The sequence below is a fragment of the Pongo abelii genome, chromosome 10 (assembly GCF_028885655.2).
Source record: "Pongo abelii isolate AG06213 chromosome 10, NHGRI_mPonAbe1-v2.0_pri, whole genome shotgun sequence".
NCBI lineage: Eukaryota > Metazoa > Chordata > Mammalia > Primates > Hominidae > Pongo > Pongo abelii.
This window is the reverse complement of record NC_071995.2, coordinates 100,647,423-100,672,466: the sequence shown is the minus strand read 5'-3', so window position 1 is coordinate 100,672,466 and position 25,044 is coordinate 100,647,423. Positions and strand designations below refer to the sequence as shown.

The window sequence follows — 25,044 nt, the reverse complement described above, 5'->3', positions numbered from 1 at the left end:
GATCCAGGATCCAGGGAATTCCTGTCTTTTAAAAAGCCAAAAGAGGATGGGGAAGACAATGGGAACCATGGGTTGAAATTGCATTTAAGGAAAGAGAAAAGTAAATTATGGGACTTAGATAATTCACAAGTAAGTCTGTTGAACATTCTGTCTTATGTAAGCTATAGCCTTAGCAATTAGAGTTTTTGTTAAGTGTGTTACTACTATTAATAAAAATTGCATGGAGATGGGAAAACTATTTTTTGCTTGTATGAAATTCCAGTTATTGTTTTGTCTAATTATCAACATTTCTTCTGCCTTCTAAGACAAAGTAAAATATAGTAATTGGTAGAGTAAGGGGCTCAATTCAATTTAGTTTTATATGTTAATGGCCAGAAATTAGGTGCTTGCTTCCAGTCAGTTTTATTTCGTCCTACTATCTCTCTAAATAATTTAGGATATAAAATTGACTGAATAAAAACCAGTAAGCAAAGGTTTTCACCCTTCAATTTTTATACCAGGGCAAGATGGAGAAGTATCTGGAAAGGGACTGTCCCAGGATTACTAGCAGAAAGGAGCAAACACTCTTATCCCCATAGCCCTTATCATCAAGCTGAAAAATAAGAACAAAGCAACAAGTAAACACACCTATGAAAGCAACTTGTTTGAGCTGTCCTGAAACAGGAATAGCCCTTCACCTTTGTAGTGCTTAATGGTTCTTGAATGAGAGTGGTTTACTGACAACTAGGTCAAAGAAAACAATAGTCATCTCATTTATTGATAGATTATGATCAAAGCCTCATGAGTCACTCTTTAACCTCCTCCTGTTCCTCCCTCAACTTCTCTGCAGCTGTTCTGGCTGTATCTGTATTCTAGTACTTCTTTGAACTCTAGAGAAAAGTTTGTTCATCAAAACCTCATGAAGTTTAAAGGTAGTCTATTGCCTTTTGTCCTTTTTCAAAAATCTTATTTCTTTATTTAAATTGGCAGGTAAAAATTGTATTTTTATGATGTACAACATGATGTTTTGATATATGAGTACATTCTGGAATGGCCAAACCAAGCTATTTAACATAAGCAATGCCTCATGAACTTACTTTTTTTTGTGGTGAGCACACTTAAAATCGCCTCTCTTAGCAATTTTCAATACAATATATTGTTATTAACAGCAGTCACCATGACATATAGGAGATCTCTTGAACTTATTCCTCCTGCCTAACTGAAATTTTGTATCCTTTGACCGCATCTCCCCAATCCTCTTAACCCCAAGCCCCTGCTAACTACCATTCTACTCAATATTTTTATGAGTTGTACTTTTTTATCCTCCATGTATAAGTGAGATCATTCAGTATCTGTCTCTGTTTGACTGACTTATTTCACTTAACACAATGTCTTCCAAGTTCATTCATGTTGTCACAAATGACAGGATTTCATTCTTTTTTAAGGCTGAATAGTATTCCATTGTGTATATATACCACTTTTTTTAATCCATTCATCCATTGGTGGACACTTTTGATTCCGTATCTTGGCTATTGTGAATAATGTTGCAGTGAACTTTCAAGTACAGGTGTCTCTTGAATGTACTAATTTTACATCCTTTGGATATATACCCAGAAGTGGGATTGCTGGATCATATAGTAGTTCTATTTTTAATTTTTTGTGGAACCTCTGTACTATTTTCTATAATAGCTGTACTAATTTACATTCCCACCAACAGTGTACAGAGGTTCCCTTTTCTACACATCCTCATTAACACTTGCGATCTTTTATGTTTTTGATAATAGCCTTTCTAGCAGTTATGAGGTAATATCTTATTGTACTTTTAATTTGCATTTCCCTAGTAATTAGTGATGTTGAGTATTTTTTCATATACCTGTCGGCCATATGTATGTCTTCTTTTCAGAAATATCTATTAAGGTTTATTGTCCGGCGCAGTGGCTCATGCCTGTAATCCCAGCACTTTGGGATGCCAAGGTGGGCGGATCACTTGAGATCAAGAGTTCAAGACTAGCCTGGCCAACATGGTGAAACCCTGTCTCTACTAAAAATACAAAAATTAGCCAGGTGTGATGGCAGGCACCTGTAATCCCAGCTACTCGGGAGGCTCACTTGAACCTGGGAGGCGGAGGTTGCAGTGAACCGAGACAGCAGGACTGCAGTCCAGCTTGGGCAACAGAGCGAGACTGTGTCTCAAAAAAAAGTCTATTGCCCATTTTTTAATGTGTTTTTTTTTTTTTTTGCTGTTGAGTTCTTTGTATATTTTGGATAATAACCCTTCATCACATGTATGGTTTCCAAATATAGTCTCCCATTCCATAGGTTGTCTCTTCACTCTATTGATGGTTTTGTTGGCCATGCAAAAGCTTCGTAGTCTTTTAAAATAATTTTTTTTTTTTTTTTTACTTTCAAATAGATTTTATTTCTTTTTTTTATTTCTTTTTTTTATTCTTATTCTTATTATACTTTAGGCTCTATGGTACATGTGCGCAACATGCAGGTAAGTTACATATGTATACATGTGCCATGCTGGTGCGCTGCACCCACCAACTCGTCATCTAGCATTAGGTATATCTCCCAATGCTATCCCTCCCCCCTCCCCCCACCCCACAACAGTCCCCGAAGTGTGATGTTCCCCTTCCTGTGTCCATGTGTTCTCATTGTTCAATTCCCACCTATGAGTGAGAATATGCGGTGTTTGGTTTTTTGTTCTTGCGATAGTTTACTGAGAATGATGATTTCCAATTTCATCCATGTCCCTACAAAGGACATGAACTCATCATTTTTTATGGCTGCATAGTATTCCATGGTGTATATGTGCCACATTTTCTTAATCCAGTCTATCATTGTTGGACATTTGGGTTGGTTCCCAGTCTTTGCTATTGTGAATAATGCTGCAATAAACATACGTGTGCATGTGTCTTTATAGCAGCATGATTTATAGTCCTTTGGGTATATACCCAGTAATGGGATGGCTGGGTCAAATGGAATTTCTAGTTCTAGATCCCTGAGGAATCGCCACACTGACTTCCACAAGGGTTGAACTAGTTTACAGTCTCACCAACAGTGTAAAAGTGTTCCTATTTCTCCACATCCTCTCCAGCACCTGTTGTTTCCTGACTTTTTAATGATTTCCATTCTAACTGGTGTGAGATGGTATCTCATTGTGGTTTTGATTTGCATTTCTCTGATGGCCAGTGATGGTCATCAGAGAAATTTTTTTTTTTTTTGCTGTTGAGTTCTTTGTATATTTTGGATAATAACCCTTCATCACATATATGGTTTCCAAATATAGTCTCCCATTCCATAGGTTGTCTCTTCACTCTATTGATGGTTTTGTTGGCCATGCAAAAGCTTCGTAGTCTTTTAAAATAATTTTTAAAAAATAATTTAAAATCCAGATCCTACAAACTTCTTAGTGTGATGTAATCCCATTTATTTATTTTTGGTTTTGTTACCAATGTTTTGGGGTTTATATCCAAAAAAGTCATTGCCCAGACCAATGTCATGGAACTTTCCCCTTATGTTTTCTTCTAGTAGTTTTACAGTTTCAGGTCTTACATTTAAATCTTGAATCCTTTTTGTGTTAATTTTTTTTTATATGGTAAAGGATGAGGGTCTAATTTCATTCTGCATGTGGATATCCAGTTGTCCCAACACGATTTATTGAGACTGTTGTTCATAACATCTGTGAAAAGTATGTTTCTGCAACTGTCTTTTCTGTGTTCTTAACATCTTTATCAAAAATCAGTTGACTTTAAATGCATGGATTTATTTCTGGGCTCTTTATTCTGTTTGGTCTATGGCTGTTTTGATTACTGTAGCTTTGTAGTAGATTTTCACATCAGGGAGTGTGATCTCTCTGGCTTTTTTTTTTTGGCTTAATATTGCATTGCCTGTTCAGGGTCTTTTGTGGTTCAGTATGAATTTTAGGATTGTTTTTTCTATTACTGTGAAAATATTATTGGAAAATTGATAGGGATTGCATTGAGTCGGTAGATTGCTTTGAGTGGTGTCGACCTTGTAACAACATTCATGTTTCCAATCCATGAACACACGTTATCTTTCCATTTATTTGTGTCTTCTTCAATTTTTTTCATCAATGTGTTATAGTTTTCAGTGTACAGATCTTTCACCTCCCTGGTTAAATTTACCCCTATGTATTTTTTTTGTAGCTATTGTAAATGAGATTTTTTTTTCTTTTTTTTTTCAGATAGTTTACTTTTAGTGTATAGAAATGCTACTGATTTTTGTATGTTGATTTTATATCCTGCAGCTTTACCAAACTAGTTTGTTAGTTCTAACAATTTTTTGGTGGAATTTTTTATAACATTTTCAATATGTAAGAGCATGCCATCTGTGAACAGAAACAATTTCATTTCCTTTTTTCCAATTTCAGTGCCTTTTATTTTTCCCTCTTGCCTAATTGCTGTAGCTAGGACTTCTAGTACTATGTTGAATAGAAGGGGTAAGAGTGAATATCCTTGTCTTGTCCCTCATCTTAGAGGAAAAACTTTCAGTTTTCACCATTGCGTATGATGCTAGCTGTGGGCTTGTCATAAATGGCCTTCATTGTGTTGAGGTAGATTCTTTGTATACCTAATTTGTTGAGAGTTTTTATCATCAAAGATGTTGAATTTTCTCAAATGCCTTTGTTCCATCTATTGAGATGATCATACGGTTTTTGTCTTTCATTCTGTTGATGTGATGTATCACATTTACTTATTTGCATATGTTGAACCATCTTTGCATCCCAGGGATAAATCTGACTTGATCATGGTTTATGACCTTGTTAATGTGCTGTTGTATTCAGCTTGCCAGTATTTTGTAGAGGATTTTTGCTTCTATGTTCATTGGGGATATTGACCTTTGATTTTCTTTTCTTGTAGTGTATTTGTCTGGCTTTGGAATCAGGATAATGCTGGCCTCCTAAATTGAGTTTGAAAGTTTTCCCTCCTCTTCAGTATTTTGGAAGAGTTTGAGAAGGATTTGTATTAGTTCTTCTTTAAATGTTTGGTAGAATTCAGTAGTGAAGCCATCAAGTCCCGGGGATTTTGTTTAGTGGGAGACTTAACTACTGATTCGATCTCTTTACTTATTATTGGTCTGTTCAGATTACCTATTTCTTTATGATTTAGTCTTGATAGGTTGTATGTGTCTAGGAACTTATCCATTCTAGGTTATCCAATCTGTTGGCATATAATTGGTCATAGCAATCTCTTATGAGCCTTCATATTTCTTTTGTTTTAATTGTAAAGTCATGTTTATTGGAGTATGAACTTACATGCAGTAAAATTTACTGTTAAGTATGAGATTTGACAAATGCATAATCATACCATAATCAAGATGTAGAATAGTTGTAGAGCAAGATACAGAATCACTCCAAAAATTCCCTCATGCTCCTTTGCAGTCACCCCGTTTTTATCCCTAGGAATCCATTGTTCTATTTTCTGTCAAAAGGGCCAAATTTAATCACTACAATGGTCTCCAGTACTGTGGAAAAATTCCTGAGCATACAAAACACACAGACCAAGTTTTTAAAAAATGAGATACTTTTAAAAATGTCTTTAGCATATCAACCAAATGAAGGTAGCTTCATATTTTACTACAGATGCTCAGATATCTTAGGCAGAATTAAGTCCACCATTGCCATATATATGCTTCAACAGTAATATTTAAGAGTAGACTGTAAAAATAAACTTACAATCTTTAGAATCATCAAAACAATGGGATTATTAAATGACCTTTGTAAGTTAAAGCAAAGTTTATAAAGTTGTCTTACATAGTTGTGAAATAGCTAGTCTAGTTAGATAGAATTAACGTCTCCTAAAACTGACCTGCTTGAAGAACTACTGTAGGTCATGTCTTTTTAGGTAGAGTATATGAACGAAGATTAAGTACTTGCTCTTTTGTGTTAACACTGTGTCAAGTTTCAGACTGGGGCTGGTTGATAGAAAAACTAGTTAAAAAAAAAACTATTTTAGATAATGGAATTGAATTTTATGGAAATTCTCTGTGGCACCAACTCAACCACAGGACAGAAACAAAAAATTCTCATCTAAACATTCCTGTAGAAAATTGGGACCATCTCAAAATTCACCCCAGCTACCATCATGAAAGAGACAAAGAAAGCAGAAACTTCTGTTCTGAATATATCAGTGGTCCCATATTCAGATACTTCTTATCTACTTGAAAAGCTTTGATGGGCGGGGCACGGTGGGCCACACCTGTAATCCCAGCACTTTGGGCCCAGGTGGGCAGATCACCTGAGGCTAAGAGTTCGAGACCAGCTGGGCCAACATGGTGGAACCCTGTCTCTACTAAAAATACAAAAATTAACTGGGCGTGGTGGTGCACACCTGTATTCCCAGCTACTTGGGAGGCTGAGGCAGGAGAATCGCTTGAACCTGGGAGGTGGAGGTTGCAATGAGCCAAGATTGCGCCATTGCATTCCAGCCTGGGTGACAGAGCAAGACTCCATCTCGAAAAAACAAAACAAAAAAAAAGAAAAAAAGAAAAGCTTCGCTGATTCTTTCAAACACACATCAGACCTTAAGTTCATTAGCATTTATAACGTCACTGAGCTGTGTTGCACTCTGTGGCTGAAAAAGGCAATTCTTTGTATTTCTGTGGTATCAGTTGTAACATCTCTTTCATTTCTGGTATCATTTGAATCTTCTCCTTTTCTTAATCTAGGTAAAAGTTTGTGGATTTTGTTTGTCTTTTCAAAAATCCAGCTCTTAGTTTCATTGATCTTTTCTATTGTTTTTCTAGTCTCTTTTTTTCTGTTCCGATCATTATTATTTTTTTCCTTCTGCTAACTTTGGGTTTTATTTGTTCTTCTATTCCTTGAGTTGTAACACTAGGATGTTTACTTTGGATCTTTCATCTTTTTTGTTATAGGTCTTTACTGCTGAAGCTTCCTTTCCTCTTAAAACTGCTTTTGCCACCTCCCATAAGTATTGATGTGTTGTATGTCCATTTTCATTTGTCTCAAAATATTTTTAATTTCCTTTTTAATTTATTTGACCTATTGGTTGTTTAGGAGCATGTTATTTAATTTCCAGATATTTATGATTTTTTTCAAGGTTCCTTCTATTATTGATTTCTAGTTTCAAACCAATATGGTCAGAAAAGATACTTGATATGATTTCAGTCTCCTTAAATGTATTAAAACTTGTTTTGTGGCATATCATATAACCTGGAGAATGTTTTGTGTGCCCTTGAGAAGAATGTGTATTCTGTTGCTGTTTTATTGAATTTTCTACATATGTCTGTTAGGGCCAGTGTTTCATTATTGATTTTCTGCCTGGATGATATGTCCATGGTGTTTGTAGAGACGGCGTCTCATCATGTTGCCCCGGCTGGTCTCAAACTCCTGAGTTCAGGGGATCCTCCCGCCTTGGCATCCCAAAGTGCTGGGATTACAAATGTGAGCCACTGTGCTGAGCTCTTTTCCATTCTTTCACTTCAATCTATATGTGTCCATTTTTTAAAGGTGAAGTGAGTCTCTTGTACACAGCATGTAGTTGGGTCTTATTTTTGTATCTATTCCATCAATCTGTGTCTTTTGATCGGGAATTTAGTCCATTTACATTCAGGGTAATTATTGATAGGTAAGGACTTACTGTTGTGATTTTGTTCATTGTTTTCTAGTTGCTTTATAGATCTTTTGTTCCTTTCTTCCACTCTTGCTGTCTTCTTTTGTGATTAGATGATTGTCTCTAGTGATATACTTTGATTCCTTACTTTTTATCTTTAGTGTATTTACTGTTAGGTTTTTGCTTTGTTGTTCCCATGAGGCTCACATAAAACATATTATAACAGGCTATTTTAAACTGATGATAACATAATTGATAACATAAAAAAACCTCTGCACTTTTACTCCACCTCTCCACATTTTGTTTTTGATTTTGCAACGTACATCTTTTTATACTGCATATCCCTTAACAAGTTATTATAGCTATTATAATTTTTAATAGTTTTGTCTGTTAACTTTCATACTAAAGATATAAGTGATTTAATCACCATGACAGTATTAGAATATTCTGAATTTGACTGTATACATTTTTTTTCAGCTCTAAAATTTTTTGATTTTTTTTTAAATAATTCCAATCTTTCTGTTACATTTCTCATTTTGGTCATTTATTATTTCCTTGATTTCATTGAATTGTTTCTCTGAATTTTCCTGAAGTCCACTGAGTTTCCCTAAAACAATAATTTTGGATTCGTTGTGAAGAAGGGTCAGTTACTGGTGATTTATTTTGTTTCTTTGGTAGTGATATGTTTCTCTGATTATTCTTGGTCTTTGTGGCCATGTGTTGGTATGTGTGTGTTTGAAGAAGGACTTACTCCAGTCTTCACAGACTGGCTTTGTCTGGGAAAGCCCTTCACCAGTACGCCCATCCAGAGGTTCTAGACAGGCCATCTGTTGTGGTGCATGGCAGGCTTGCTGCTGGAGTCCTTGGGTAGGCTGGCCTGGTGCCTGGGTTCGTAGGGTTGTTCCTGGAGCCTGATCCACTGGGGTGGACCTGCTGATTAGCTCTATAGGGGTGGGCCTGGATCCTTAGGGTTCCAACTTGAAGCCTAAGTCTACAAGGGCTGGTCTGGCACTGGGGTGAGCCTTGAGCCTGAGTCTGCAGTGTCTGGCCAGGTTCCAAGGTGGGCCTGGTGCTTGGAACCCCTGGGATGGACCTGGAGCCAGAGTATGTGGGGGTGGGCCGGGGTCCTGGTTGTACTGTGACTAGCCTGGAGCCTGAGTCTGCAGGAGTGGTCCTGAAGCCTCCGTCCATGGGGGCCAGTGTGGCAATGCAATCTACTGGGGTGGTCCCAGACTCCACGTCTGCTGGAACATACCTAGACCCTGACTCACCACAGGGATTTGTCTGGGGCCAGCTTGGTGCTGGGGCAAGTGTGCAGCCTGGGGTCACAGGGGCCAGACTCGAGCCTGGGATTATAAGTGCTGGCCTGGTGACTTGGGCTACATGGGGCTGGCCTGGGTCCTAGGGCAATAGTGGCTAGCCTGGAACTTAAGTCCACAGGGATGGTCCTGGAGCCTGTGTCTATGTGTGCCACCCCAACAGAAGGACCTACTGGGATGGGCCTAAACCCTACTTCCACTAGGGTATGGGCTGCAGGAGCCAGACTGGGGCCACAGGAGCTGACCTGGCACTGGTCAAGCCTGGAACCTGTATCTGCAGGAGCTGACCTGGTGCTGGGGTGGGCCTGAACCTTGGGCCCATGGAGGCCAGCCCCGTGCTGGGAGTGGTCTAGAACATAGGGCCACTGGGGCTGGCCTGCCCCTAGAGCAGACCTGGAGACAATCTATGCAGTCTTGCCTGGTGCTGGGACTGTCCTGAACCTTGAGCTGGTCTGGAGCCTAGGGTCCCAGTGGGACAAGCCTAGAACTCAGGACTGGGTGATCCAGCCTAGTGCCAGGATGGGCCTAAAGGCTTCGCCTGCAGGTGTCAGCCTGGAGTATGGTCTGAGGGGGCTTGCTCAGCACTGAGTTCTGGGGTGGGCCTGGTGTTGTGGTCTAAGGCAAAGTCCTGTGCTCACTGCCTCTCCTTCGCCCACCTGGAGGGTGGCGAAATTACACCCAGTGCTGTAATTTCTCACCTGGTTTCCTTAGCTCTTGAGAATGTATTTTCGTGCGTGAATAGTTTTTCAAATGGATGTTTCTGTGGAAGGATCAGTGCTGGAAAGTCCTATTCCCCCATCTTGCTGTTGTCCCACCTTTTTCTCCTTTATGTATGATAATCTAGGGTTGACTGTAACTGATTTTCTACAATATATATTTTAGCAATTTGGATATTCATGTCAGCTGGAGACTGCTCAATGAGAAGACAACTAATATTTATTGTGTACTTACTCTGTGCTAGGCATCACACTAAGTGCTTTATGTGTATTTAATTATCACAGTCAGCCCTTTGAGAGAGGTTTAGTTATCCCACTCATACAGATACAGAAACTAAGATATAGAGAAATTTAAATCATTTGCTTAGTCATTCATTCATTCAACATATCTTTGCATGCCCCCAGTAGTTGTAGCTGCATTAGCTGCACATACACAGATAGAAAGTAGCAGAACTGGGTTCCCACTGATTTTTTAACTGGAAAAGTCAAATCTCATTACTTTCTTACATTGCACTGATTTACCTGATTAAGAAGCATGCTTATGTCAATTTCAAGTGAGAGAGTGCAGTACAAGTACCTTCTTATAGCTATATTAAAATCTATTTTTAGACTCATATTCACTTCTTTGCTATGCTATGTCTATTTGATGTAATATATTTTTATGTCAATTCCAAAGATATATGTATTCAAACGTAAGGTGCCATTTTCTCCCAAGTTAAAGTCACTTTGGTGTTTTGAAATGTTTTTGTTAATAGTGCCTAATAGGCCTCTAGTCCTTATTTATTTAAAGCCTCAAACAAGAACCAACTGACTGTTTCTGTCAACAAAAGAGGAATCTCAACTGTTAGTTTTTGAACTGAGAGTGAACTGGGAGGAAAAAGAAAACTTTTCCCACCCCTCGACAGGATCTGATTTGAACCAAACCCAAACTTAAACAACTTCAGTCACAGATAAACCCTCAAGCCAGAATTAAGTTTGAAACAAATTGCTAGGCTTCTTTCTTCATCAGTGGCCCTGTTTTTAGAGTTCTTCACTAAAGAGAAGAGTATAAAACTGCATTCTGTGAAGAACTCAACTTTGCAAAAACTTTCTGCGTATTAGGCTACTTTTGTAACTCTTCCAGTGATTGGCAACCAGAGTAGAAGAGAGATTAGATGACAGAGAAAGTAGTAGAATCAGACCCACATTACAGAGGTACTTAGGGTCATCTCCTCTTCCGTCACAAATCCCCAGTGAGCATTTTTATTCTTGCTTTAGTCAGCAAAATCTTATGGTCATCCATTGGGACTGCAAATTTTGAAGGGTTGGCGGGAAGCAACATAAGCTCTATGCATATTGCAGGTGAAACCTGAGCATTTAACCTTATAGTGAATTTTAAAGTCAAAGGTACTTTGTAAACAGGAGTGTCGAATGTGTTACTTTGGTTTTTTGTTTGTTTTTTTTTTATAATTTTTTTTTTCTTTTCCCCCCAAGACGGGGTCTTGCTGTATCATCGAGGCTGGAGTGCAGTGGCATGATCACAGCTCAGGGCAACCTCAACTTCCTAGGCTCAAGTGATCCTCCCACCTCAGCCTCCCTAGAAGCTTAGACTATAGGCATGTGTCACCACACCCGGCTAATTGTGTGTGTGTATGTGTGTGTGTGTGTGTGTGTTAGAGATGGCATCTCACTACATTATCTAGGCTGGTCTCCAACTCTTGGGCTTAAGTGATCCCTCGGCCTTGGCCTCCCAAGTGCTGGAATTATAGGCGTGAGCCACTGTACCTGGCCAGAATGTTATTTTAATTCAAACTTTTTTTGTTGTTTTTTTGTAAGACAGGGTCTCACTTTGTCACCCAGGCTGCAGTGTAGTGGAGCGATCTTAGCTCACTGCAGCCTAGACCTCCTGCCTCAGCGCCCCAAGTAGCTGGAACTACAGGTGCGTGCCACCACACCTGGCTAATTTTTTGTATTTTTTGTAGAGACAGGGTTTCCCTATGTTGCCCAGGCTGGTCTTGAACTCCTGAGCTCATCTGCCTGCCTCGGCCTCCCAAAGTACTAGGATTACAAGCGCCCTCAAGCCAAACTCAGACTTATTACATGCCTAAGATACTGGATTTTTAAATAATTTTTTAATATTCTGAAATTTTTCTTTTTTCTAAAATCTTTAGGTACAAGCAAAAGTGCTGAGAATTGTCACATAACCTAAAAGTTTCTTTAGTGCTTATCTTCTACATTCATTTTTTTAGCCTGCCATTGGACTTAACCTTTAATCAGATAATATTTTGCTTAAATCCTTATTTGCTCGTATATCTTTAACCACTGCTGGGCTTAAGTATCAGACACAACCTAATAAAACCATTGATTGCTTCCTTTTCTGGCTTCTGGGGCACATACAACACAGTGGGGTATACCAAGAGATCCATTATCTTAAAATACTGTTTCTCTTTTAGAGAAATGGATATATAAGCAAGATATTTTACAACCATGAAAAACCAGCATTTTATTTTGTTTCCATATTCAACTAGTAATTCCATATTTCCTTCTTTCTTTTGTCCTTTTTTTTTTAAACTTTATAAAATGTACTGCCTTGGAAATAGATGGGTAGTAAATCAAGCTTTCAGCTTATCTGACAAATATCAGGGACTTTGTAAATTCCCCTGTTATCCCAAACCATAGCATTTCAAGTTTGTTTTCAGTCTTCATAAAGACGATGGTTAAATGGATGGGAAAGACTGTTACCGTTCCATTTCCTCTTGCTAAAACTTTCAGAGATGAGAACAGCTACTGTCACTGATTATGTTACTTATGTTATATCCATAGTCATCATAATTTAGAGCAGTGGCTCTCAACCAGGGGACATGTGGCTATGTCTAGAGGTGTCTTTGATTGTAATAACTGGGGCGTGCTACTAGCATTTAGTGGATAGAGACCAGACATTCTGCTACCCATCTTGTAGTGTGCAGGCCAGTCCCCTGCAGCAAAGAATATTTCACTCACAAAAGTCAATATAGCCAGCATTGAAAAACCTGTTTTATAGTGGTCTGGGGATTGTATAAGGAAAATGCCACAAGCATAAACATCTTAGAAATGAACTTCAGCAGCCCATAAATGAACCCAGGTATACCTTTTCACCTGACAATGGCTCTTTAAAAAGTATACATTCAGGTATGTTATAGCAATAATTACATTGGAACATACAAAACCATTTATTATACTGAATTATCTCTGAAAAGTAGTTCTTTCTTAATCATGCCATGGACCCTTTGACAATCTAGTGAAACCAAATTAATGCTTTCAGGTGGATAAAATAAAATGCATAGGATTACAAAAGAAACCAGTTATATACTTAAAAAAATTTAAAACTATGACATACTAGTAGGTTCTTTATTAAAGCATTAAATTATATAATCCTTTCATATGTCTAATAACCATAATTTTGAAGTATAAGGAAATCTGCAGCAATTGTGATGTGATTTAAAAATATATATATATGATTTCTATTGGTGACAGTCATAGATCCTAAAACCACTGTGATTTTTTTTCTTTTTCTTTTTTTTTTTCTTTTGAGACGGAGTCTCATTCGTTGCCCAAGGTGGAGTGCAGTGGCGTGATCTCAGCTCACTGCAACGTCCGCTTTCCAGGTTCAAGCGATTCTCCTGACTCAGCCTCCTGAGTAGCTGGGACTGCAGACGCACACCACCACACCCGGCTAATTTTTTTGTATTTTTAGTAGAGTTGGGGTTTCACCATGTTGGCCAGGCTGGTCTCGAACTCCTGACCTCAGATGATACACCTGCCTCGGCCTCCCAAAGTGCTGGGATTACAGGCATGAGCCATTGTGCCCAGCCTATGGTGATTTTTTTTTAACTATGTTTTTAAACAATGCTGTATTTAAGCTAGAAGTAGATAAAAATAAAGGTAGAATTTTTTCTTTCATCCTAGTTCATGTACTGTAGTTCAGAACCACTTTGTAAATGATCATCTCAGAATCAGAAGAGCAAAAGGCTTTTCCTCTTGGCACAGAATCATCTTAGTGAGAAACGAATTGATCATTTGTTAGCTTTGGATAACAAAAATTCTATGCAATACCCAAGAATTTACCATTATGTATTAACAATGTAAAATTATCTCAAAAAATCTCATGAAGTGTATTGCCTCTGGAGTTGGAGGTTTGAGTTCAGGATATTTTACTTGTATGAGACTCAATTTTCTCATCTTTAAAATTGGCATAATACTTCCTACTTTATAGATTTGGTGTAAGATTTCAATTGATATGTTGCATATACACTGTACCATATGTAGCAAGGTAAATACTCAAATATTTACAATATTGATGATTATTTCTTAAAAGTAAATACTCATATAGGTATATTAAAACAGAAAAATTTTTAATTCAATATTTTGTTTCCTTTTGTGTTTCCTTCAATCAAACCAATACGTCCATTTTTAAATAAGTTGGAAATTATCATTCACTTTACATATTAATTTGCTGTGGAATTTTTTCTCTAGTGAATTGAGACTGATTAGATTTGCCAAAATTAAATTTCTATGATTTTAAGGAATACACTTATAATTTGGAGAGGGATTCATTCATAATACATGTTATAAACCTGTATTGGTGTTTACCTAAAAGCCTTATGTGAATGAATTCTAGAAGTTAAGGGTAAACTCAAGTTTTGATACCATGAAAACTAGATCCTAATACTTTATTTGTAGATTATATCTTTGTGGATATCAAGATGCTAAACTAAAAATAAGTGATCTGTAAAAGAAGCACTATCTGCTTTGTGGCCACTTTCAGTTTTTTGCCCCCTCTAATTGTGGGCAAAGTGACCATTTCACAGGATGGTAAAGTTCTACTTAATAGTCAGGACCTTAATAATATCCCAGAATACAATCAGGATGCTGTGTATCTGCCAACTTGTAAACTGGCTAATTGTTCTTGGATTATGTGACTGAATATAATGTTTAAGATTAGGAGGTTTCAAGTAAATGTTCTTACAGGTCATATTTTATGATGTTACCTTTCTTTGTGTAGGTGTATATTTACACAGAGGTACATTGACAATTTAATTATACAGAGTAACAAGCATGATAAGCTCTTCTATCTGGTTTATCTTGCATTTTGATAGTAGATTTTGTTTTAATACTCTAGTTTTTTCTCTTCTCTTTCCAAAATGAATTACTCATCTTCCAATTCCATTCCCCTTTATTTTTCAAACTATGGATGTTTAAATCTGGGACAAATTGTATATGTTGATGCATTTAAGTAATTTATAAAGGCAGACCTTGTTGCAGCGTGTCTTTGAATAATTTTTATTCTTTTATTTTCTATGAAAAAATTTCTTCATTCATCAACAAATAATTATTAAGCTCCTATTAAGTGTCAGGGTACTATTCTGGGCACTAAAGGTACGGTAGTAAACAAAAGGCTCTGTCCTGGTTTGTTTATATTCTGGTCTCAACAATTGTTTACTGCTCTGATAGTGAGTTTGCAGAAAATGTCACTTTGTTGTAAATGAATATAATTTTATAAAATAACTGAGAAGTGACTGGGTGTGGTGGCTCACGCCTGTAATCACAGCACTTTGGGAGGCCAAGGCAGGCAGATCACGAGGTCAAGAGATCAAGACCATCCTGACCAACATGGTGAAACACTATCTCTACTAAAAATACAAAAATTAGCTGGGCGTAGTGGCGCATGCCTGTAGACCCAGCTACTCAGGAGGCTGAGGCAGGCGAATCGCTTGAACCCAGGGGTCAGGGGTTGCAGGGAGCCGAGATTGCACCACTGCACTCCAGCCTGGTGACAGAGCAAGACTCCATCCCAAAAAAAAGAAACTGAGAAGCATTATAATACAGGTAATAGAAGAGTTCTCATTCCTACTCATGTAAATAAGACAGTACTATATTAGAATATGACAAATATTTAATGATTTTTAATGTTTTCATATCTGCCCTTAGTTATTGTTAACAGTTTATTTTAATTAAAGTCTTTATTTTTATGTCTCTAATTTTTCTTTTCCAGAAACTGGCAGACCTTTCGCTTCGTATCCAACAAATTGAAACAACTCTCAATATTTTAGATGCAAAGGTTGGTATTTCTCAATAATTTGTAGTATAAACTTTGCTGTACATATACCAGCTTTCTTAATCATAATTTTCATTGCATTTTGGAGTGATTCCATTTAACTTCTGTATCTATGAAGTGATACTGGTTGTGTTTTTAATTTTACTGCAGTTGCAAAGAAAATGGTGTTCATTATGAACCATTAATTCAAACGTACACATGGTTTGCGATTTCTTTCATCGTGCTAGGCAAACGCATAATGCGAGTAACATGTTAACAAGTTGAGCTGTTATCTAGTTCATTTCATTTGATAGAAAATTCCAAATTTATTTTACTAGTTATTATTTGATAATACAATAATAATATAAATCTTTAGATGTCTCAGAGCAAATTTTAGAGACAATATCAGCTGTTTCTATTTGCAGATACCTTAAATGCTAATGAGGAATACCAGTTTTGATGTCAGAAATTGCAAATAATAACTAAGAAAAATAGAAGACTGTTTTAGATTGCAAGCTTAAAGATTTTGATAACAGTGATGTCTTTGGTTTCATTTTTAATATTTTTTTACATGTGTTTTTTCTGTTTATAAAGTTATGGAGACACTAGTGTATTTTCATGACTAACTTTCCTGAAATTAATATTTTCTTTGTCCATTTACCAAAATAAAACTAAGCAATATTCTGTAAATATTTATGAGGAAGAAAAAAATGATATCCCTTTTTAATATGACCAAAATGTCTAGTTTGTACTTTCAATGTCTCTTTATGGACTTCAGCAACTGTGTTTCTCTTAGAACATTTCTCTAGTTTGGAAACCCGGTCTTGAACATGTTCAAGATATTCCTCTAGCAGCCATACCCACTTGAAACTATTTGGGCCATAGCCACTGTGCTAACTATGGTTATCAGTCAACAGTTCTCAGTGAGTATTGCTGCTTGAGATCTTATTACCATTGGTTTTTTTTAAATTATTATTCTTTATTATGAATATGTGTCTTATTTTAATGTTTAAGGAATTCTTAGGGAGTTAGAGTCCAAGGTCACACATTAAATTACCATATGGACAAGTTAACCTTAGTTATTTCCATGGCTGTAGAGTCATCCCCAAAGTTAGCCAAACATCTGACAAATGCACGTCATTGATATCAGGATGAACTCAGAAAAGAAGGTTTGTATGGGTCTTGCAGATCTAACCTGAAATGCTTAACTATTTCATAGTGAAAGCTAAACCATTTCAGGTTGAAATACCAACAATATGCCCATTTTTTTGCATACAAGAAACATATTTTAATAACATTCAGTGGTGAATGTTCAAAGAAAGAAAAAAGAATGAGCTGTGTCACACATTAAAGTGTAAAGACAAGAGTTTTGTCATATCCTAGATAATTGAAACTCAAAATTTGCACAAAGCCCTTTTTTTTCAAAGTATTATCAATAGAAATATTTTTACAACAACTTTTCTAGGTACATGTTCTTATCTCCACTTTACAGGTGAGATAATTGAGACATAGGGAGATTTATACAAGATCACACAGCTTGTGAGTGGTAGAGCTAAAAGTTAAACCTGACAGTCTGACTTCAAAGACCAGGCTGTCAGTCATTACACTAGGATTGTCTATATTTTGAAAATAATGGTTATATAAACTAAATTAGATTTTTGAGAAGTTCTTCAAAAGAATTTGTGACCGTCTTTCACTTTTAGTTTATGACATGGAAAATTAAAGACAAGATATTGTGAACCTATTTGTATAGCCTTAAAACTTAAGACAGCTATTAAAAATACACAAACCTAGAAACTTATAGTGTTTATTTATGCAAGTACTATCTTCATATTCCAATACTAATTTTCTTTTCTCAGTTGTCATCTATCCCAGGCCTAGATGATGTCACAGTTGAAGTATCTCCTTTAAATGTCACCAGTGTCACAAATGGAGCACATCCTGAAGCCGCTTCAGAGCAACCACAGGTAAGTGAGTTCTAAGAAACGAGCAGATGTTCTTGGTTGAAACTGATAGTGTTAAGCAGCAGGTTGGAAGGAAGAAAAACATGTAAAACTTCTAATAGTAAAATTTTAAAACCTTAACATAGAAAATGAAGTTTGGGAAAAACAAATTAGCTGTGTTATTTTGAAGGGCTTCCTGAAGTTAATACTTTCTTTCCCTATAAAAAAGAAAATCAGTCTATATAGGACTAGGAAAAAGCTTCAAATAATTCTTTTCTTCAAAATAATTAGAAATTTTTCTAAGTTCTTAGAAGAAATGTACTTTTAAAATGTTTTATTGTAAAATTTTTAAACATATACAAAAATAAACCTGGATTCACCAGTTGTCACAATTGCTTCATTTTTTTGGTCACTTGCTGAAATTAATTCCAGACATCTTGTCATCTCACCCCTGCATAAATTTTTGAACATCTCTGAAAAGTTTTGACATTTTCTTTTGTAACATTTGCTTATATAAATGCCTTTATCATATACAATGTAATTAACAATAATTGGCCAGGTGCAGTCACTCAGGCCTGTAATCCCAACACTTTGGGAGGCTGAGGCAGGTGGATTGCTTGAGCTCAGGAGTTCGAGATCAGCCTGGGCAACATGGTAAAACCCTATCTCCACTGAAAATACAAAAATTAGCCAGGTGTGGTGGCATGCACCTGTGGTCTCAGCTACTCAGGAGGCTGAGGTGGGAGGATCACTTGAGACCACGAGGCAGAGGTTGCAGTGAACCAAGATTACATTACTGCACTCCAGCCTAGGTGACAGCGCAAGACCCTGCCTCAAAAATAAAAAATAAATAAATAAATAAAACATTCTCTGGTATTGTCTAACCCCTTGTTACTCAAGTACACCCCATGGACCAACCACATGGGCATCACCTGGCAGCTTGTTAGAATGAAGCATCTCAGGCTCCACCCCAAAACTGCTGATGAGAATCTACATTTTAACAAGACCCCTAGGTGATCTGTAGGCTCTTAAAATTTGAGAGCTACTGATCTTAGAAATACCAGTTGTCTAAAAAGTGTGTTTTTGAAGTTGATTCGTTTGAATCAGCATCCTAGTAAAAGCTATACTTTACATTTGGCTCTTAGATCTTAACATTTACTTATGCTTCTGTATGAATTTAAATTTTCTATTACTTTTTATTTCAAAAAATAAAAATTCTTTGTTGTTTGAGAACAATCTCTAGTGTATCTCAGCGAGGTATTAAAATCTAAAACAAAGTAATCATCAAAATGGTGGCCTATCAAAGTAATAATAATAAACAAATTAAACAAATAGACTTATAAATGGAATTCTGCCTTTGTACCTGGAGGCACTTTTCACAGGATATTTTTTAGATCACGATGATGTTGACAGTGATGATAACAGCTAATACTTCAAGAGTGCTTTCTGTGTACCAAGGTATGCACGTTTCTAAGTGCCTTTCATAAACTAATTTAATCTTTACAACAGCCCTATAATGTAAGCACCATATTATCAATCTTACTTTATAGATGGGTCAAATGAGGTATATAGAGGTTAAGTAACTTGCTGAAGGTCGAAAAGTAACGTAAGAGCTAGAATTTTAACCCAGACAGTCTGGTGCCAAGAGCCCTAGCCCTTACCTGCTTCACTACACTATGCTATACTACACTACACTGTTTTCAGTACCTGTATTCAATTTATTAAACATATTGAGGATGCGTGGTATGAGGCCCTGTAGAAAGAGCCATATATTTAGAATATAGTATATATTTGGGTAATAAATTAGATGATCATTTACTTAATTAGATATTATAAAATTTAACATCCATTTATTTAATATAGCAAATTTCATTATGGCCACTCAAATATATAAAATGTGCAAGAGGATATCCAGATGTTGTAGAGGAGTTTAACTGTACATTCTCTCAATTAAATATGACTATCCTTTTTCTAAAACAAAGCATCTATAAAGAATATTAAGAAAATATTTCCACACTACCTAGTAGTTATTACGTGGTGGATAGAGCTGTCATATATTTCTGTAAGATTTTTAAGTATACCTGTCTAACTTTGATTATTAATTTTTCCAGGTGCTATTATGAATGCCATCTATAATATGCCCTTTAAAATTTTTATGCAGTTGTGTTGGTCCTCACATATTTAATGTCCCAAAAATTGATTACCAGTAATCACAGCTGAATTTCTTAATTTGCTTTGCAAATTCAGAATAACCTGGCAATTTTATTTAAAAATTGTATATGTATTTATTTAGAGGGTTTATGAAGTTCTGTTGGCTTCCAAAGTTTGAAATACTGTGATAAAATTGTGTGTTGATTAGCTTAATAAAATAACTGCTCAGCATGTTCTTAATATTCACATCAACTTCTCATTTCTTGTTATTAATTGGTATATTTTATACAAAATATTTTGAAGTGGGCTTAAGTATTGCTTAATCCAGAGTTTTCATTGACATTATAGTCAACTCAATTATCAGATAAAGGAGAATAATGCACTTTTTAAAAAAATCATCTATTTATCACTCTCTCTAATCTGTACCTGAGTCAAAGACCCAAGGTTTGTGTACTGATTTTTCTGCAACTTTAATTTCATGGTTCAGATTTCATCATTATTCACAATAGAATATCCAATTGTGCAGAGTGAGATTGATTTGAGAATAAATGAAGGACAGTTGAGAGATATGATAGAGGATTTAATGGGTCATTCAAATAGCAAAGGTGTAATACATTTCATAATTAAACCTTGTTGAGGTCTTGGTTATTAGGCAAAAGTTAATGACTGAGAGTTGATATCTGGCCAGGATGTAGTTCATTTGCACCATTTTGCTATTATATGAGTTTAATTTCCATAAATATTTAAAAACATACTTGGTTATTGTTTTAATTTGTTATTTAATTAACAGCGTTTTGGAATTTTTGTATTTATATTACAGATGAATATGTGTGTGTATATGTACACATATATATGTGTGTGTGTATATATATATATATATATATACACATATATATACTCACTTTTGTAAAACTTAGCAATATCATATAACAGAAGAAACCTAAAAGATTTTTGGATGTTTTATTTGCTTTGTAGTTTTTGACAGATTTAATTTATATTTGAATTATCTGAGGAAAAACTTCAATATGTAATTCACATTCATAGTCTAAAGACTATGAAGATATAAAGTTATTGATTTATCTACATTTCAGAATGAACAATAGACATAAAATTGATTTCTTCTAAGGAAATTCTTTTAATGCTTATATACAGATAATGAGAGAGATTCACCAAAGTAAGCTTTTTCTAAATGTTTGGTTTGATAGAAAAATCAAGTACTGTATACAGGCAGTTCTATCTAGTTTTGCATTTAAGCAAGGATATGGTTCTCATATGCACAAGTTTCAGTAACATGGTACCATGCAAAGTGAAGACTGCCTGTATAACAACAGCATTTTTATCTAAAAAGACCATTCCCCACTATTCTTTATTGTAAGTCATATTTAGTAAGACATTATGACTTTTAATCACTCTGTAGACAACGTTACCATTAATAGTTCCATCAGTAGCTGAAATGTGTAAAACCAGATAATTTTGTCTGACAAACTGCCTTCTCTTCTACAACTTCTCCAAAAATTGCTTTCTAAAAGTTAGAAAAGCCATGTCCACTTAGAATAAAATGATTTAATAAATAAAGGGCTCAATTAGGTAGATTCTAGATACCTAGGAAATCAATTCATCATTATCTCAATAAGTTTATTATTAATTTGTAAACAGTTGATAGTTTTATTAGCTTTCTTAAAAAGTTTTGTTAAAATAGTATCACCACCTATATATAATTCATGCTTTGTATCAGCACTCTGAGGACAAGTAAAGCAGAATTTTTATTTTAATGCATGAATATACTTGCATTTTGAGGAACCAATATAGTGTTGAAATGTAACCTCCTCTGAAATGATATTTAAATATTTGTAGATATTTGGAAATATATCTCATAATTAAATTATTGGTATTTAAATTTGGGGAGATGATTTTTTTCTGCAATTTACTGCCTTAGAACTATGGAAAGAAACATTCCTTTTAAGTAACGTGATGGACCCCTTTTGTAAATTGTCTAAAGATTTACACCAAATACTCTCTACAGCAGAACAGTACACACGACTCTGGACTACAGGAAAGTGAAGTATCAGCAGAAAATATCTTAACTGTAGCCAAGGATCCAAGATATGCCAGATATCTCAAAATGGTTCAAGTGGTAAGCTAATTTGGTCTGTCTTCTTTGTGTAGCAGCCTCATTTGAAATTCTTAACCCTGGAGGTTTTACTGTTATTTTTTTCAGTCTGAGAAAACTGCTAAACCAAGTAACCAAGTTTTCTATTCTCTTACTTCCTTTCTATTTTAATTCTCTAATTAAAAAAAAAAAAAAGTCAAATCTTTAGAATTGATCCCACACTTTAACATAGTTTAATATAGATTTATATACATTTTTTTGCATTACACAAAGTTATCAATGCAAATCTTAGATACAGAAAGTAATGAAAATAGACTATTCATTTGGTAAATCAGTTGACTCTAGCTTAATCCCCATATTATTAGCACAAATAATATTTTTTTAAAAATTTTTATGTTTATCTATCAATGATCTCTTGGCCATGTGTAATGCTTTTAATATTATATGACTTCAGAATTCATATTTTTCCTGAGAAATCATAACATGGTATGGTACCAAAAATATCTGCAGTTGTCTGTGATAGCAGAAGCTAACATTTTTTTATTCCTTTAGAAAGTATTTCAGTAGTTGAAGGAGGTAGTTGTCCATCATTTTTCTGTTAATCAAACAGTTAAAGCCTGGCGCAGTGACACACACCTCTAATCCTAGCACTTTGGGAGGCTGAGGTGGGAGGATGACTTGAAGACAGGAGTTTGAGACCAGCCTGGGCAACAAAGCAAGACCACCTACTTCTACGTTAAAAAAAAAAAAAAAAAAAAAAAAAAAAAAACTAACTCCGTATGATGGCATGCACCTGGTAGTGCCAGCTACTCAAGAGGCTGAGGTGGGAGGATTGCTTGAGCCCAGGAGTTCAAGGGTGCAGTGGCTCACCTCACTGATTGTGCCACTGTACTTCAGTGTAGGTGACAGAGCAAGACCCTGTCTCAAATAATAATAATAATAATAATGCTTTTGTAAAATTATATTATCAAGCAAAAGAAGCATAATACTAATACTAAAGGACAGCTTTGTTTTGCTGTCCATGGGATAGTTTATCACCTAGTAATTTAAAAGCAAATTCTGACAACCAGAAAGAGTAGATTGGCTCATTTGGAAGCTGCACTTTTCCCAGCTATCAGAAGTGGATTTTTCACTTCCACAGTTCTTTTTTTCTGAAGCCTAGAGCTCAGGATATTGGCGGTCAATTTAGAAAAAAATAAACCAGACTTTGGGATGAAAATAGATGAAGTTTTTTTAATTAACAAGAATAAAACAAAGCCAGTTTAAGTATGAATCATGATGAACACATTTTTAAAGCTAGAACCCAGGAAAGCCTAAGCTTAAAAGATAGACTTGTTAAAAAACAACAGCAACAACAAAAACAAAAACTGTTTCACTCTTTTAAACAAAAGGGAGATGCTTCTAAATGACTCAGAAAGATTTTTTATGTTAGCCCCTTCTTGCCAGACCTATATAAAATAAGAAACAGGAAAATCTACTAGGTGATACTCTGTAAAAATGCCCTGAAATCTTTATGAAGGCTGCATCTTAGGATAATTGTTAAATTCTTGATATATTGTCTTCAATTTTACAAGAACTTCAAAAAATCTTTGTCATTATAAATCCACCATCTGTTTATTTCACAAATATTTATCAAACACTTACTTTAAGCTAAGCTACTGTATTAGGTATTATCTAGATTTATTTAGCCAGCTAAGGTTTCCAGATACCACTTGCAATTTTTATTTTTGTTATTAATTATGTGAACAAGTTCGATTGCTTTTCAGTCATAAATATACATATAAAATAAATGACCCGGGCCGGGCATGGTGGCTCACTCCTGTAATCCCAGCACTTTGGGAGGGGCCGAGGCGGGCGGATCACCTGAGGTTGGGAGTTTGAGACTAACCTGACCAACATGGAGAAACCTTGTCTCTACTAAAAATACAAAATTAGCTGGTCATGGTGGCGCATGTCTGTAATCCCAGCTACTCGGGAGGCTGAGGCAGGAGAATAGCTTGAACCCAGGAGGCGGAGTTTGCGATGAGCTGAGATCACGCATTGTACTCCAGCCTGGGCAACAAGAGTGAAACTCTGTCTCAAAAATAAATAAATAAACAAATAAAATAAATGACCCTTTAAATATTTACTTTTTATTCATATGTCTTATCACCTCACTAGGAATAAGAGCCAAGATCCTTCACAGGCCCAAGAAATCCTATACAGTTTAGCTCCCCTGTTACCTTTATTCATATCCTCACTCACTCTTCTCCAGCTCTACTGGCCTCCTTTATGTCCCTTGAATAAATACATTGGCAGCCCCCTGTCTCAGGGCCTTTGCTTCAGCTATTCTCTCTGCCTGAAACACTTTTCCCCAGATATCTTCATGTTTTGCTCCCTCACTTCCTTCAAGTCTGTATTCAAAAATATTACCTTCTAAGTACAGCCTTCCTTGGCCGCACTATTTTAAATTGCAGTGTCCTCCTACCCAATTCCCTTTACCCCTTCTCTGATGTATTTTTCTTCTTATCAACTTCCAGCATTCTACATATTTTATGTATTTACTCTCTCTCTTCCCTACAAAATTATAAACTCCACAAGGACGGGATTTTTTTGTGTACTACAGTATTCCTCATTCCTGCAACAATACCTTTTTCATAGTCCTGTGAATGAAAATGCTTATAATTTGTCCATACTATTTCACCTTTTGATAGGTTTAGGTGATAGACTCCTTTTTCACACTAACTCAGTGGTTTGAGAAACTTCCAAAATATAAGTTCCTGGGCCCTACCCTACAAAATTAGAATCTCTAAAGTTGGTACTTGGTACTTACAGCATATGTATTTTGGAAAAAAAACTCTTGATTAAGAACTGCTTAAAAATATTTTAAACTATATCTTAATATCATTTACATTTTTTAAATTTAAAAGCGTTTAAGAAAATAAATAATTGTTTTATTTTCAAAAAGCCTTAACTTTTTTCTAGCAGTACTTAGCACTTAATTCCAGCCCATCCTTTTTGCTTGATGTCACTAAGTATGATTAGGGGTTCAATTTCTTCTGCCTCAGACTGTTTCTGATTTAAGACAAATTTTCTGTTATTAGCTCTTTGTCTCCTTTCTGCCTTTGGTGAGGGTGTATCTATTTCCTAAGCATTTTCAGTGTTCTGGAAGTGCTGCTTCTTCCTGGCATCTCCTC

General features: G+C 35.8%; 1 protein-coding gene across 3 annotated transcripts in view; it reads left to right on the top strand.

The window, feature by feature from the left end:
• WASHC3 (WASH complex subunit 3) overlaps positions 1-25,044 on the top strand; it is a 50,673-nt gene that overhangs the window by 1,815 nt on the left and 23,814 nt on the right. For 2 of the 3 annotated variants that reach the window (XR_008512097.1, XM_002823651.5), the window contains exons 3-5: positions 15,623-15,688; positions 17,524-17,631; positions 21,782-21,892. Coding sequence is in view for 2 of the 3 variants with exons in the window: in XM_002823651.5 (XP_002823697.3) it covers positions 15,623-15,688; positions 17,524-17,631; positions 21,782-21,892 (285 nt within the window). In the remaining variant the exon portion in view is untranslated. The remainder of the gene's footprint in view (positions 1-15,622; positions 15,689-17,523; positions 17,632-21,781; positions 21,893-25,044) is intronic. The other variant, XM_009248159.3, reaches the window with a different exon arrangement.